At 39.5% G+C, this 15,836-nt stretch overlaps 1 protein-coding gene across 5 annotated transcripts; it reads right to left on the reverse strand.

The window, feature by feature from the left end:
- Positions 1-317: 317 nt before the first annotated feature.
- On the reverse strand, positions 318-14,101 carry LOC146679016 (RNA-binding protein, mRNA-processing factor 2a). Of its 5 annotated transcripts, none has more exons than XM_085406413.1 (8): positions 13,418-13,896; positions 11,103-11,180; positions 9,715-9,753; positions 9,439-9,501; positions 8,330-8,480; positions 7,361-7,524; positions 5,555-5,627; positions 3,456-4,546 (listed from the first exon to the last, which is right to left on the reverse strand). In XM_085406413.1, the coding sequence occupies exons 1-7, from the start codon at positions 13,679-13,681 to the stop codon at positions 5,562-5,564; spliced, it is 825 nt and encodes a 274-aa protein (XP_085262539.1). In that variant the 5' UTR covers positions 13,682-13,896; the 3' UTR covers positions 3,456-4,546; positions 5,555-5,561. The 5 variants fall into 5 exon arrangements, with proteins under 5 accessions (XP_085262531.1, XP_085262539.1, XP_085262548.1 ...); XM_085406422.1 differs by having other exon boundaries at positions 7,376-7,524; positions 13,418-13,893; XM_085406405.1 differs by lacking the exons at positions 3,456-4,546; positions 5,555-5,627 and adding an exon at positions 318-1,184 and having other exon boundaries at positions 7,376-7,524; positions 13,418-14,101.
- Between the last annotated feature and the right edge of the window lie 1,735 nt (positions 14,102-15,836).

Consider the following 15,836-nt stretch of genomic DNA (forward strand, 5'->3'; position numbering starts at 1 on the left):
GGACTTAAAAATGTTTTGCTTGTAATACCTTCTATGAACTTGTTAAACCTCTTCTGTGAAAAATACCCATTTTATGTATAGAAGCTAATTAAACTTAAAGTACAAGTAAAAGTTCATCTGAAATGACAAGTTTGCCTCTGTACACTGTCAAAGTTGCTTTTAAATAAAACAAGATGCAACTGAAATTAAAAAATCAGCTTTTATTCAACATGTTCAGCAGAACTGTTCATAATTTTTTACACGTATCCGTTTAGAGGCTTGATTTGTACAGTCGACTCACAAGCGGTTTCAAGGCTGTGTTACTGTTATTCTAATGACAAATGAAGTTCTTTAACAAATGCAAATTAAGAATAAAAAAACTGCACTGGTGAGTAAATTTGAAATGGGACCTATTTCCCTCTTAAAACTAGTTGAATAGTTTTATTACCTGCCAGAGAACAGAGTACATTAACATTAAAAATATATGTATATTTCATCGCAAATATGATTTAAAAAAACACGAAACAGGATCAACTTGTGAACCTGCAGATTGTGGTTTATAAAGAGGCTTAGGTTATGATCCACTCTGTTGTGCAATGAACAGCAACTGGGTGTTTTTAGATTGAGGGATGCGACAAGTTTATATCGTACAACAATAAGAGAATAACAAAGAGTACACACGGCAGATGACCAAAATAGCATTGTAGGTAACCTGTGAAGGGATTTAAATTGTCCACTTAACTGACTCCGGCTGGCTTTTCTAATAAAATATGCTTTCTGAGACTGTAATCACAGACAAGGAACCACTACTTACTTGCACTTAAAGATGGATGATATATGCATGTATTGATTTGTGAGGGTGGAAAGTCTATGCAGCAGCAGACTTAGTCATGTGACAATATAAAAATAGAGCAAAGCACACTTAAAGTACATCAAACAGCAGTTAATACTGGTATAGAGCAGAATTATGTTTGCTGTATGTCAAACTCATGATGTGCACCTGGAAATTTAACATTATGTGGTTGAAAACTATAGGAAAGAGAGAGTGCACGGGAAAAATGAGTCATTCAAAGGCAAGTTCTAATGAGAACACTGCTGGCTGAAGACGCTGCTGTGTAGACACTCTTACTTCCACGAGAGGTCTCTGTAGCTGCTGCAGGTAAGCTGCTCATGTGGGAGCTGAGCCGGCAGAGGGCAGAACAGACCTGCAGTGAGAAACAACAGTTTTTTTTTTTTTTTTTAAAACACCACCACCAAACTGGAACAAGTTAGTTTTGTTATGAGCCACATGTGCTGTGAACACAAGAAAAACTTGTGTACTTTATGTCTTTCTACATGTTGCAGTACGTGAATACATTTCACAGAATTCTATCCGATACACAATTAGAAAAAAAAGTCTTAAATTTATTATTTATTTACTGTGTTTCAGTTAGTACCTGTTCTTTCTGCAATGCAGAGTAAGATCTGTGAAGAAACAACATTGAATCCTCTGGATGAAGGAGCAGATAGTTCAGGTTTACATTTGGCCCCAGCCGATGAAAACAGCAGAGAAAGAGAAACTGTTCCTTTCAATCTGTAGCATCCCCATCTTAGCACTCTATTGATTTTATGTCAATCCAAATACTCTGAGATAGTGATGTTAAGTGACCCATATTTCCATGAAGGGCAAATGGCTGATTCTTGGGAGAATATTGGCTTCTTGTGAGGCATTTGTTGCTCTTTTGGGTTTTTACGTGTTTTAGAGTCACTGTCACCGTCTCTGGTTTAATTTAATTAGGTTCAGAAAATTCACAGAAATACTCAATATGATAATAATATATACATGTTTTCCAAGGTGATTAAATGACTTGCTTGATCAAGTTTTCTTTTAAAAATTCAAGTTAGAGAATTTTTAATGATCCAAACAGATCAAACCCATTTTAACCCATTATAGTGATAGTATGAATTTATTTTAGCTTTAAATGATAATGTTCTAAAGTCACCAGAGGAATTAAACTAAATATCATGAAGGAATTAAACTAAATATTTAATTTATAAATCAATTTCTAAAATAAAATAAAAAAAAGACTTAAATATGAATGTGGACTACCAGTCATGTATTTACACAGGGAATTTAATGTTTTTGCATATTTTTCCACACTAACATGTTTCAGATTATCAAACAAATTTTAATATTGGACTAAAACTACTGATGTAAATACGAAATGCAGATTTGAAATCATTTGAGGGGAAAAGGTTTTCCAAACTTAGCTGGGCTTACATGAAAAACCCAACAAATGGTTCTTCCACCCTTGTCAGCAAGAACTGCAGGAAAACATTTGTGATAACTGGCGATGAGTCTTTGACATCACTTGGGGAATTTTGGCCCAATTTTCTTTAGAGAATTCATTCAGACACACTGGAGGGTTTTCTATCACAAACGGCATTTCATTAGGTTCAACTCCAGACTTTGACTACGCCACACCAAAAACTTACTTTTGAACCATCCACATGTGGACCGTATGTTTTGACTCGTTGTCCTGCTGCAAATCAAGTGTGCTTGAGCTTCAATGATTGAAGTGATGGCCAGATATTCTCCTTCAGGAAGCGGCAAAGCAGCCTCAGACCGTCACACTACCACGTTTTTGTGATGTTTTGTAAAATATGCTAATTTTATACCAGAGCAGAACTCAAACCTTTCAAAAAGTTCAGTTCGCCAGTTTTCTTTATCCGTTGATAATTGCCCTTACCGTGGCTCATTGAGTCCCAAAGCCTACAAACTGCTTTGTAACCCTTTACAGACTGACAGGCATCAATGACTACTGGTCATTCATTTAGATCGTAGCATAATGTGTTGGTTTGCTTTAACCTGCTTCACTTTATCAGACAGGTTCCAATTTAATTTGGTTCAGGTCTGGCAGTAATTTGACGTGGGTGTGGCCATTGAAAATAATAAAACAAAATCTTCATTTAACCATGGGAGTCGATCACATTTGACATGTCCAGGGAATGTTTGTAAAAGCTTTTTTCACTTAAAAATCATTTAGAACTGCACTTTGTATTTATTAGGGTCATATTTACCTGGTATTAAATTTTCCTTTGATTGTCTGAAACATTTAGTGTGACAAATGTGCCCCCCCAAACAAACAAAGGCCAAATACTTTTTCATGGCACTGTCGCTTAATTAGCACAATATTGTCAAACATAAATAGTTACCACCAGAACCACTTCAATTAGGCAGCTGGTCATATTGAGAAGAGTTGCTTAAGAGTCCCTGGAGGATCCATCACGGTAGGTTGAGCAGAGCATTTTAGCAGCTAATGAAGGCAGAGTGTGGAGGTCAGCTCCACATATGACGCAAACAGACATTAATGCAGTGGTGCATCACAAATGAAAAGTTGGTATGAATTATTGATGCCAACATCTGATGTTTCTTTGAGTTAGCATAGCGTTGGAGCGTTTAACTTTAGCGACCGACTTGACTCTGTGAGAAATGACAGATGTCCAGATATATGCATTCACTTTTTATTCATAAGATGGGATTATCATTTTTTACATCTTATGCACAGCAGATACAAAGACAAACAGGTTCTAAACCACAAACTAAATTCCTCCATCAGTCTAATCCTGCTTCCCATTTCAAAATGCCCCCACCCCCCCCAAAAAAGCAACCCTTTGTTTGTAGTCCAGTTTCACATTCTGACAGATCATTTTACAGCAATCTCATTTTAGCAGAATGGCACAAGCCACGTTCAGAATACTTCCATGTTTTGACAGATACCCACTTCCCCTTTAAACAAATTGCACTTTTTCTTCTTTAAAACTACTTCAACAGGATTATAGGCTCAAAAACACCAAAAACACAAGAGACGACTAAACATACAACTTATACAGGTTCATTATTTAGTTGCACAAAAATGCATAAATATACATTATGCAAAAAGTACAAAAATATTTGTACTTTCCTTTACTCAAATAATGACAAACATTGATATGATCATAAGGACTGGGATTGTCAGAACATAGGGATGCATTCACAAGGTCCATGCGAGATAAGCCATTTACACAACAGCCTAGCTTTCACAGAGGTAAGACCAAGGTTCTACAGATAAACAAAACATTTCGCTGTCTAGGCCAAGGAAAAGCGGCAACACATACACTAAGAAAATTAGGATACACAGAACTCTGCGTTCTAAATTCATGCCAAAAAGACTTTAACATGCAATGACTTATAACGCTTCTAAACCTCCCAGGAGCAGCGGTAACTCAGGGAAGGACTAGCTTAACAACAGTTGCTTCAATGCATCAATTTTCCTCAGCAATTATGAGCCATTGAGTTTGAAAAGGTTTTGCATGAGGTTTTTTTTTTTTGAAGTGCTAAGATGGTACCACAATAGTTGCCAAGGATAAGCTCAGATTGTCGACAGCAAACTGGTCTTAACTCAGGCTCCCCCAGAGACAATCGGAAGGAGATATAAATACTGTTTGCTTATAGTAATGCACATTTGTCCATTAAATAAACTGATTAAATTAATGCAGAGCTTGGCAAACCTCACTTCAGCTGGACAAAGGTGTGGCTTCCAGAGGCCTGAAGAAAAAAAGGGGAGGAGACAGACAAGACTATCAGTTTTAATGCCAGGTAGCTTCCCAGTTTAAAAAACCAAAATGATCTAAGACCGTGTGAGTGCTCAGACTTCCCTTTTCCATCTGTGGTGCTCAGCCCCAAAACAACTGGTTCAAATTTAAGTCAAACACCTTAACAGGACATTTAAAATAAAATAAAAAAAATGATCCAGTTACCCAAACTGCTAAACACACTGCTAGTATAGCCTGTATACTCAAACAGAGGCAACTGGTGCATTTGCTGGGGACATTTCAGCTGTGGACTAATGGACATTTGATGCATTAGTAAACATTTACAGCAGAATGCAGACTGACCCCAAAAGGAGGGGAAAACAAACCTTACAGTATCTGTTCATGGTAAAGTGTCAGCCAGTCAAGAGTCCTATAATAGAAAGACTACATCACTGGTCTAAAAGTTCAGTGTGATGATAATCACCTATTCTGCAACAACGATCATACCCCTCTGCTGGAAACACCCATTCATGCACCAAATATGTTAATCCTCAGCTCAAACCCCTGCAAAGCATCTTAAAACAGATGAAAACTGCTTCAAATGGGCAAAGAAATTCATTTAAATACACAAAAATATAAAAAAGAAACAAAAAGCATAAGAGTTGTGTTTTAGGAAGCCATTTTACATTATAAAAAGATCAAATTTGAAGCCTTTTTATAAAAATGTACATCTTTAATGAGAACAAATAATTTGGGGCCGAGTTACAGAAAGGCTCGGGAAGTCCTGGCTACATTAACGTCTTACTGGATTTTGGCAATAGAAATCAGAATGTTGCCAGCCCTGTCCTTTAACAGCTAGTCAGATATTCAGGGATATGTATTTGTGTTTTTTATTGTGCTGTGTTTACTTATAAATTTTAATGTGTCATTATGCAGGTTTCAGTATGTATGACATCAGGCTAGCAGCAATAAGTGGGACGGTGACAATTCTAAAAATACTGTTTGACCAAAGGTTACTCACTAAATATCTAACAAAACTGCCGGGACTTCCATCCAGGCTGGGAAGTCTCAGAGGGAGTAGGGTACCAGCGCATCTAAAGAAACAAACACAGTCATGTACACCAGACCAAAACCAGGCTTCAGTGCTTCAATCTACAATTCTGCAGATTAACAATTAATACTCGGAAACGATACTTTTATAGGCAGGTTTAGGAGGACCGAGTGTCCCTTTAAGCCCTAGTCACTGAAGCCATGGGAATGTGGGTCACGTAGCTGCTCATTCAGGACAAGTCCTGGCGTAATTAACAGGCATGGAAATGTGGAGAGGTGAACTTCTCCGTGTGTTAAACATTTCCACAGGGTAGGAGCTGGTATGTCTGTACCTTTCCTTACCTGTGACTAAACCTTAGAAAATGAGGCCTCCTGTTTCTACAAACTGTTATAGGCCACAACTGCACGGCCAGAATGCTCAACATAGTTCTGCAGTTATCAACACTTGTTTGGAGACATGTCGAGGATTTTTTGGTCGTGTCGTAGATAAAACAAAAAAAGCCAGGCAGTGGAAGAGCATTAGGATCAGCGGCATTTTAGGGGATCTTTCATCAGAATCCAATTAAAAGCTTTCCCTCCTTTATGTTTCTACCCACTCAGCTTCTCTTCCAGCAGGAACATAGACAGTAAGTTGGCACCTCCAGAAAAGGCCATAAGGTCCGACAATTTCTCCAAGCAAATGCCTTACATTCCTGAGCCCTCTGTGTGTGACAAGATGGCCAAAGTAATAGCTGCCTACTTTACAGTCTAGCACTCCCCTGCACTCCTATTGCACGACTGCATTAGCTGACAATGAACTTTAAATGACCCAACACGAGAAATATTTTCCATTGCTATTGTTACTAAAAGCCCTGTCTACTCCCTGGTAGCTGGCTGCACTATTGCTCTAGCAAATAGAGTGCAATTAGCTTACAGTGTAAACACTACCCATTTCTGTACAGATTCCTCATCCTCCATTCATCAGAAATAGAGTTGAGATTTAAAACCAGATTCCTTCCTTCCTCCCCCCCCAAACACCAGACTCCAGCTACAGTCTACTGTAAATACAAACTTGCATCAAACACACACTTTAGCCTCACATGGATGCGTTTAATATTACAGCGTTATTCCATGCTGAAAACCAAATCACAGGTTCTCATTAGTATGTGCATCTTTAACCCCCCAGCAAATACAGAATGCTATAAGTCACGTCCACAAAAATGTATCTCTCGTGATCAAAAACATAAGATTTAAAGCGAGTACTGTATTTAAAGGTTGCACTCAAAATGCACAAATCTCCACTGATGCATAACCATAGATGAGAACCTAAACCTTTAACAATTTAAAAATTGCCCTGTGGGGGATTATCAAATATGATCCTGATCCCAGAATTTCCAATTTGAAAACATCATCTTTTTATTATAAAAAAAATCTTGGCTCACCGTTTGACAGGACTACAAAGTTGCACCGACAACCTCAACTCAGACTCGATACCGTCATCCTTTTAAGCAACGCATGCCGATGCTGTAACTGCATTACCTCAGAGGACCACTAGGTTTGTTTCTAGAAACTGAACCTCTGCTTTCAGCAGCACAGTTCTGGATGCTGAATCTCAAGGTCTTACATTTTTGGATCACATTTAATTTTACAGATTAAATGGACAAACTGAAATTAACACTTGTGCAAGAATCATGAATTTTAGGTTATGATAATCAGCATTGTATCAGAGTGTGGGCATTAATCTAACAGAATTCACAGATGGGGATGTTTAAAAAGAAAAGGAAAGAAAGAAACACACCGGTTGGTCCCTCACCTGGGCGTGGAGAGCTGCGGCTGCAGCGGCGGCCGCTGGGTAAGTGAAGGCTGCGTGAGGGAGGCCTGGAGTCAGCTCAGTGGTATACAGAGGGTAAGGAGTCCACGCATCCGGTGACGCTGGGATCAGTGCTGCCCCAGTCAGATCATCTGAGGAAGCACAAGGTGGAAGGAAACAGAGCTGACTGACCTACCTCTAGTGGCTTTCATCATTGCTATAGCTAGCTCTATCTATCTATCTATAAACCCAATCGACCCAATTTTTAACAGTCATTGTTCTTTAAGTAATAAAGTTTTACCTTTTAAAAACAAAAAACAAACATTTTCTATGTGAATCAGACAAACTACAATTTGATTGCAAATTAGCTCACTTAACTTTAGTATTGGGTCAATTTGCAAAACTAATGGGAGCTCTAGTATAAAAGATCAGCATAAGATCCAGTCTGGATGCTGCAAGTGCAACAATGCAGTGTTACTGTGTAAAATGCTTGATAATGTTTTGTGAACTGATGTTTTTTTTTTTTTTAGCCCTGTTGCTTCCCCTTCTTGCCCTTTGTGAAGAAAAAAAAAAATCAGTGGGGAAAATATGATCTGAGAGGATCTAAAAAAAAAATTTAAAAAAAAAAAAAAAAATTGTCAAACCCTAAAGAATCACTGAGGTGTTCAGGCAAAGAGCGCAGAGACAACTGCTGACTAAAACCTGAGGGTGGAATTTCCCAGCTGGACAGAAGCAAAGCCGCTGTCAAAAGACTTGAGATGACGCATGCATGCAGAGGTGAGTTAGTCCTTCATTTGTTAGAAGTTTAACCTACAGGTATTTGCCTTAAAAAAAAAAAAAAAAATCCCACAATATCCAAAGTTTGTTTAAAGAAAAGGGCAACAAGGACAGCTATGTACTGGAATTGTCAGGGTGAGAGTGGATGAGAGCCTAGAGTGGTGCAGCGGTAAGACTTACATGGGTCCCGTGCAATGAAGTGTGCTCCTAGAGCAGGGTGGATATTTGTGGGGTTCGGTGTGGCCATCAGCTTACTCTTTGCCATCTTCGTGTTGGCTTTAGCAAACTCTAAGCGCAGGGTCTGGGGACTTTCAGGGTCAAAACGGATTCCCTGGGGGGAGAGACGGAGGGAGGGAGGGACACAGTATTGTAAGGGAGGTGGGCTTAGTTCGCGGGGCTGTAGCTCAGTCTCACATGGCGCCCTTTCCTTAAGCAGAGCTTAAATAGTCAGAACATATCCTTCAAGCTTCCCTTGAACCAACTACTCTCACTGGGATGCTAACACACCCGCTCCAACGTCACTAAACTAAAACTACTCACAAAAAGAGATGTCAAAATAAGGGCAGATTGAAGGACACTTCTGAAATATTTCAAACACGCTTGCATCTCTTTCTCCTCATGACAAAAAACGGAGAGCGCAGGCGACCGCAGGTGATCAGTCACGTGAGCTCAGAGGAGACGGGAATGAAGAAAAGGGCCAGTGGTGAGACGTTGAGTGTTTAAGTTTGTGGTTTGACCCTGCTTGTGTTCTTGTGCCCTAAGCGTTGTGCCCACATGCAGGTGAGTAGTATTTTGGTGTATGTGTGTGTTTGTGTGTGTGACTGCTGATGTGTCTAAGAGGTGATGCTCATAAGGAATGCTAGGCTATGAGAGAGAAGTGTTAGATACTGCCAATGTGGGCTACTGAGTGACAAAAATAAGAGTTACACTACAGAAGATGTGTCCATATAAACACTACACATGTGGCTATAGAACAAGTATTACAGTAAAAGCAGTGATATGCAAAATGAGGAAAGCTACACAGGACTAAGAAGGATGTGTATCAAGGTCAAAGTAAACTACCGTAAGGCTACGGGATTCTGGCCTCTTTCCAAAAATGGCCCTGCCATTGAATTATAAAAGACAAAATGGGTTGGCTTCGAGAAATTTTTAAGAAAGGGTCCAAAAGACTTAAGTCCCAATCACTCTCTTAGGTTAAAGCAAAGGTTAGAACAAATCTAATTCCATTTACGATTTGTTTTATTAAATAGAGGGAAAACAGAAGACTGTAAAAACAAGCCGTTGCTTACATTTAGTGCATTTTTTGCAGCTTCAGCTCCAGACCGACTGTCAAAGGTTACAAACCCGACAGGCTGGAAGAGAAGGGAGGAAACAAAGCTACAACTTGACACACACGAGCACCATCATTTTCTTCAAATATCACACTCATTATTTTGCCGTCACAATATAATGATCCTGATGAAGTAGGAATTTCTGTGTCTTGTCGAATTAAAAAGAAAACTAGTGCCAACACAGCCTGCAAGTTTATTTAATATGGCATTAAAGCAATGATGAAGGCATCTCACCTGTTTTGATGTTAACTTAATCAGTGACCCTTCATAACCCTGCGGGGAAGAAAGATAGCCAATTATCCACCCTGGAGTCACATGCAGGAAGTCAAGCATGAATGTCTCACTATATGAAGAGAAGTCTGCTTTTGTGCACCTTCACTTTGAGCTCCGCAGCAGACCATCCCACACTCTGTGACAGTTTCATTTACATTTGTCACAATCAAATTACATGCACATTTCCAACAGGTGAAGCCTTCTGCAGTTTGACTACATGTAGAATACTGAGTCAGATTTGTCTTCAAAGCTAATCAAAGGAAAACGAGGACTGTAATAGGCCAAGCATGTGCTATCAGATATGCAAGATTCTCTTTTGCATTAGTTTAATAACAGCTTGGGCATGACTTCCAAATAAAGCCAATTTAAGTAAAATAACAAAATAAAACAAAAACAGCACAAGGTTTAGGGATTTACTCCTGTTTTAACTAAGAAATGAAGGAATTTTGCCTGACTAAACTATTGATAAATGGGATCTTTCCTAAACCTGATTTACAGCTATGGAAAATTAAACAACTTTTAGTGGCTATGATAAATCTTTAGCACCAGTCCAAACCAGACTCAGTTTCAGTAATTCAGAGCAAGAAAAGAGGCAGAATAGGTGAAGTTACAGCACTTCTCTTTAGAAGCTCCAGTATAAGGACACAAAGTCTTTATTTAAATGTAGTCCTGAATGTAAGAACTGAGATCAGATTAACCCTATCAGTACACAATGAGCAGTGTTTGCCTACAGTAGATGTAAAAGGGGCCAAAACAAAGCAGTGTTACAAGTACAATCGCTATTTCACAATGCACAAATGTTAGAGGAAATAAAAAAATTTCCCTACACAGTGGGCGAGCTGGGTCATGGAGAGGATTGGTTGGCCAATCGCGAGAGCTACTCATTTACACATTCCACAAGACCATCCATGTGCGAGGGATACCACTTCCAATTTGGTTAGTTAGGACAAGGGTGGGAGGGGTGTTTATGGAACTTGAGTCCGGTCAGGGAAAAAAACAGCAATGGGTGAACAATAATGTGGCCTCATTTCCATATATGTAAATATCTGGACTAGAAAGAAAGGAATTGGGTGGGCTTAGTTACACTAAAAAAGAAGCACGGTACGGTCTGGCTGTTCATAGGCACTTGAAGAGATTCTTCACTTTTTCATGCAGGTAATCTTTATAGAAAGTGTCCACAGGTCTCTTCCAGAGCCTGGCACGCAGGAGCTACCCTTGATTTTTAAGTAGAGGGACAAATCCACATCCAATCAGCTGATATTACCCAAATGCACCAGTGCAGTTTCACGATGGGCAACACAAATTCCATCACATGTACCTAAAACTGCATTAGAAACGATAGAACTTACTTTAAAAGGTCTGAAGAGAAGGTAAAGTTCCCGTGGCTTGATATCGACCGGTAGGCCACTGACAAACAGTGTTCGTACCTGCAGACAAAAAAGAAAGGAGGGGGATCACATTAGCAAATTTTCTGTGTTTTATTAGACCACTTATCACTCAAAAGATTTAAAAAAAAAAAAACCTTGATAATTACCAAATACCAAAAGAAAGCTCAGACCGTGGAAATTTGAACTGACCTTTAAAACAATTATGGGTCTGCTGTTCCAGTAGCAAGAGCTTCACAGACCTTTCCTAAATTACTTCAGTGGCTAAAACGCTGAAATACTGCAGTGTAAAGTTGTACTACAAGAAAAACAACATTTCAGTAGATGTTACTTTAGGCCAATAGCCTCAACTTCTAGTTTATCTGGCCAACAAGAGGCCTCAATTCTTCCCGACACCATTACTTTTAAATGTCACAAAGACCTACAATTATCCACTGATGAATGTGAAAGTCATTTTTGTACTGCAGTTTTCCCCTTTTATGTTAGTCTTAATCATGCTGTGACCTCTGAAAATTAACAAGTGAACCCTTGGCTGGGTCTCGAACCTCAAGTCAGGAACCGCCAGAAACCCAAACAGAGCTCCGCTTTATTTAAGGGATTACAAAATGATGAATCAGGAATAATGAGTCATCGATGAGCGAAAACTGGGAGTACAGCGTTGTTTCAGCCGTACATTTCTCCAACGTGTTACACAGAAAATGGTGAACGTGAAGCTGTAGAGGATCTTAAAGGCCATGTCCCCCCCCCAAAAGAAAGAAGCCTTGAACCTGCCTTGATCAGATACTGAAAACTAGTGCTGTGTATAATCCAGTGTGGGCAGGAAAATGAACAGGGCGGTGTGAGGACCCATTAGTTCCCAGCCGGTGGGAAGGCCCACAGTACAATGGGGCTGCCAGAGGAACAGCACTGGACAACAGTGCACAGCGTGACACCATTTCCTTCCTCTGACCCGCGGCCCCAACCCTGTCGGCCCTCCGGCATTTTTCAGGTGCCGCACAGCAGCAATTCTCAGCTCTTTACAAGTCAGCATATACAGCGACTGAAAGCTGGCCCAGCTGGACACAACTCAGTGGAGATGTTTTAATTTATCCTCCAGCTTCTCACCAACAGTGCCTCCAAGATGACAAGCATATAGAGCTGGAGCTGCAAGGAAGCCCGTGCACCCTGTGTGGCTTCTGTAAAATTCACAATAATCAGTTTTACACAGATCGATTTCCAGAAACAAGCAGAATTGTTAATGACTGACAATGAAGCTTTTTCAGGATCAAAAAAAAAAAAAAAGAAAAAAAAAAAAAAAAAAAAAGAATTAGGAGGAAAAAATTTTAAATGTATTCTTTGCTCCTAATTATGAAGAAAAAAAATGTTAAAGGAAAATGGGCTGCAAACAAAAAAAAGAAAGAAAAAAAAAGTCAAGTGGCTACTCAAGGCTTTGTTGTAAGACAATGGGAACAAAGAAGGAGGAACAAAAGGCCTGGTGCTCCCCTCAGTGTCTCGCTATAAGGAGTCATTAAAGAGGAAATATAGCTGGCCACACAGACACAAGAGTGGCTGCTGAAAATAATTTAAATTAAAACAAATTAAAGAGGGCTTTGAAAATAAATACCACACTGCAACATTTTGTTTTAGGTTCCAGTTTTATGGTGACAAAAATGACAATGGCAGATTTTTGTAAGGGGGGGGTGCAAAAAAGAAAAACGCTACACTATTCACTATGAATATGAATTTTACTGGCATAAATACAAATAAATGAAATGATAACAAGTTAGTTGCGCTTTCAAAGAAAAAAAACGTCTACAGGATATTTCGAAGACAAATTTAATTTCCAAGCCTAATTTTTTAGACAAATTGTTAGATTTGACATGCTTGCATGTCTCACAAATTCACAGAATCTCAAAGGATATGAAGAGAAAAAAAACCCAAAACAGACGGGGTCATTTTTAAACAGTCTTTGCACGCTGCTGCTAACAATCTGCAAACAGAGGTAATATTAACGTGTAAAAAGTAGGATTAGTGAAAGTTGAAGCTCACAGCAGCACGCGTTTAAGTAACAATTTGGAAAATATTAACGTGTGCGCAACTTTGTGAGGCTCCTCAGGTGGCGCGGCAATGCCCCTTTAATTTTTGTTCATCATAAAGCGCTTCGGGACCGACTGGAAGAACGTAAAAGATAATTTGGGAGAAGTCTGAATGCGCGGCCGGAAACAAAGTTTTCATTAAACGTGAACGTGACCGGGTCACAGCCCTGCGCGCAGAAGAAATACAACTTTGGCTAAACTCACCTCCTCCTCGATGGAAACGTTGTTATTCGGCTCTGCGTCAGCTTTCAGACTCATGTTGACGGTCGCGTCGGCTGCTGCTGCTGCACAGAGTATCAAGTTTTTCCTCGTCGAGTGATATTTCCCCCAAGTGCGTCTGAAGCTGCAGTGAAAGTCCTGGTGGCGTTTGAACTTGAGCAGAGAAGATGTGCCGAGGTGAGTCTGTGCGGACGAGGACGGCGAAGTATCCGAGGATAGTTTAACAGCAACACTGCGAGAGAGAATCATTCATAAAAGGGAGGAGGAAAAGGAAAAAGGAAACACAGACACGCGCTAAACTAAAGGTGAGAAGGTGGATTTGTGCTCCATGTGTGAGGGTGAGAGATGGGGGAAGAAGTGCGCGTAAAAAAACTGAAAGCCTCTGCGCTCACATCAATGCCCGGGACTGTGCGGAGGAAGAACAAGTAAACTTTTTCCTCATTGGAGCGCGTCTTTCTCTCTCCCTCCTCCTGAGCTCCCCCCTCCACCCCGTCTCTCCTCCTCCTCCTGGTTTTCAATTAGGTCATCAATTATGTTGGAGTCTGCTGTGAGCCGTAATCAGGCTGCAGATCCGCCTCAGCTGTTGCAGGAAGACCCGGCCCCTGCGCCGCTACATCACCGTTTCTATGGGACCCCCTCGCAGCCAATGGTAACGACCGCAAACCCGTTAACTTTATCGAAAATGAAACTATTGTTGGTGTTGCTGGCATTAGCTATATGCTAAACTCATATGTTTGTTCTTTTTTCCTCTTTGGCCTGCAACTTCTACGACCTTTCCCAAAAAGAAAAGAAAAAAATCTCTTCAGCAAATATTAAGCGCCGATTTTTACTGTAATGTTGAATTTGTAGTTATATATTTACTTAACGTGTGTTTCACGATTAAGCGAAATTCTGGTCTTTACATAATTGGATGTATAATTTTGCTGCGCACTAATTTAGGAGATTATTGGCTTTTGCTCTTTTATTCACCGTTTTTTTGGTGAAGAGTAAAATACAGAACATTATACAGTAAAGTGTTTTATAAAGTGAAATTGTAATAAATATAATTCAGTGTGTACCGATGGTAGAGGCCATTTCAGATTTACTGTCAAGTATATCTTTATATGCCCTTTTTTATCTCTTGCTGACACTTTTGCTGAAGGATGAAGGTAAATGTGGTATTTCTGCTTTTCCCATTGAAAAAACATCTGAATACCCATTCCAGCACTGACTGCTGATTTTAGGAATATGACAGAATGAGGACATACAGTGAGATCTAACTCCTCTAATTTAGATCATTTTGAATATTTCTACTATATCAGAGTAAAATAACAAAACTGAACCGATGATTTATGGTTTACCTTAACCTTTAATAGCTGGTACACAAATACTCAGAAATGTAGAACTTAAAATGTCCTCTTAAAATATATCACAAGATGCAAGCATGATGCTGAATAGCCTAAAATATTTTTAAAATGTGCTAAAAAAAGAGAGAGATGTAATTTTGCTGATTTTGTGTGAATTTGGTTAATAAACTGCAAAATAAATGAGAAAACAGGGCCTTTTTAAAATGTGATATAAATGTGCATCATAGAAATGTTGTAACCTCTACTAATCTAAACAGAATCACGTAACGACGAAGAAATAATAACTGAGTGTTAATTGTTTGGGCTCAGGTTGATGTAAGAAGGGCGTGGGTGGAGGGACGGCTTGTGTTGTGTATCGAGGCTCAGCACTGGATGCGAGCCCAGCCTACAGCGTGTTTCCTCACAACAAGTCAGCTCTCAGAGGCCAACTGGTTTCCTGACTTTGTATAGGAACACAATCAAGCCCACGGGGCGAGGAGCAGGGGGGTGGACCGACGTATTCTCACTAAAAATAGTGAAGCTGCTTTTTTAGTGTGTTTCTGCACACACTTAACCCAAGTGCTTAATACATGTACACACATATTGAAGACAAAGAAGAGTCCAGTCGCTCAATGAGAGGTGAGACATTTCAACACAAGCAAGAAGGTATTCGTGCAAACCCTTAAACAACGAAAAACAATCTGTTTATCGCACTGTGATCGGTGTGCGACTGTATTTCAGTGGAGGCCTAATTTTATAGCTTGCAGATTCAGTCTGAACCTTTATCCTGCACTGTACATCAGCAGCAAAGTGATTTTCTGATCAAGACACTGGGAATCGTTTCCTGTTTCTCTTCTCCTAAAATATACACATTTGCTTCTTTTTCTTTGTTTTGCATGACTTTAAATGTTTAAATATTTTTGTATTTTTCAAAAAAAAAAATTGAAGACAATTTCAAATTTTGCATATTAGCTGAATATGAGAAAATAATAATTTGTTGCTGCCCTCCATAAATTTGTGCACAAATAGGCAAACTTTAATGCTTATAAAAACTGAGAAACTCTGAATAAAGCAGCCTA

The sequence above is a fragment of the Rhamphochromis longiceps genome, linkage group LG1 (assembly GCF_057381845.1).
Source record: "Rhamphochromis longiceps isolate RC_006_pf linkage group LG1, R_longiceps_female_GT1.1, whole genome shotgun sequence".
Classification (NCBI taxonomy): domain Eukaryota; kingdom Metazoa; phylum Chordata; class Actinopteri; order Cichliformes; family Cichlidae; genus Rhamphochromis; species Rhamphochromis longiceps.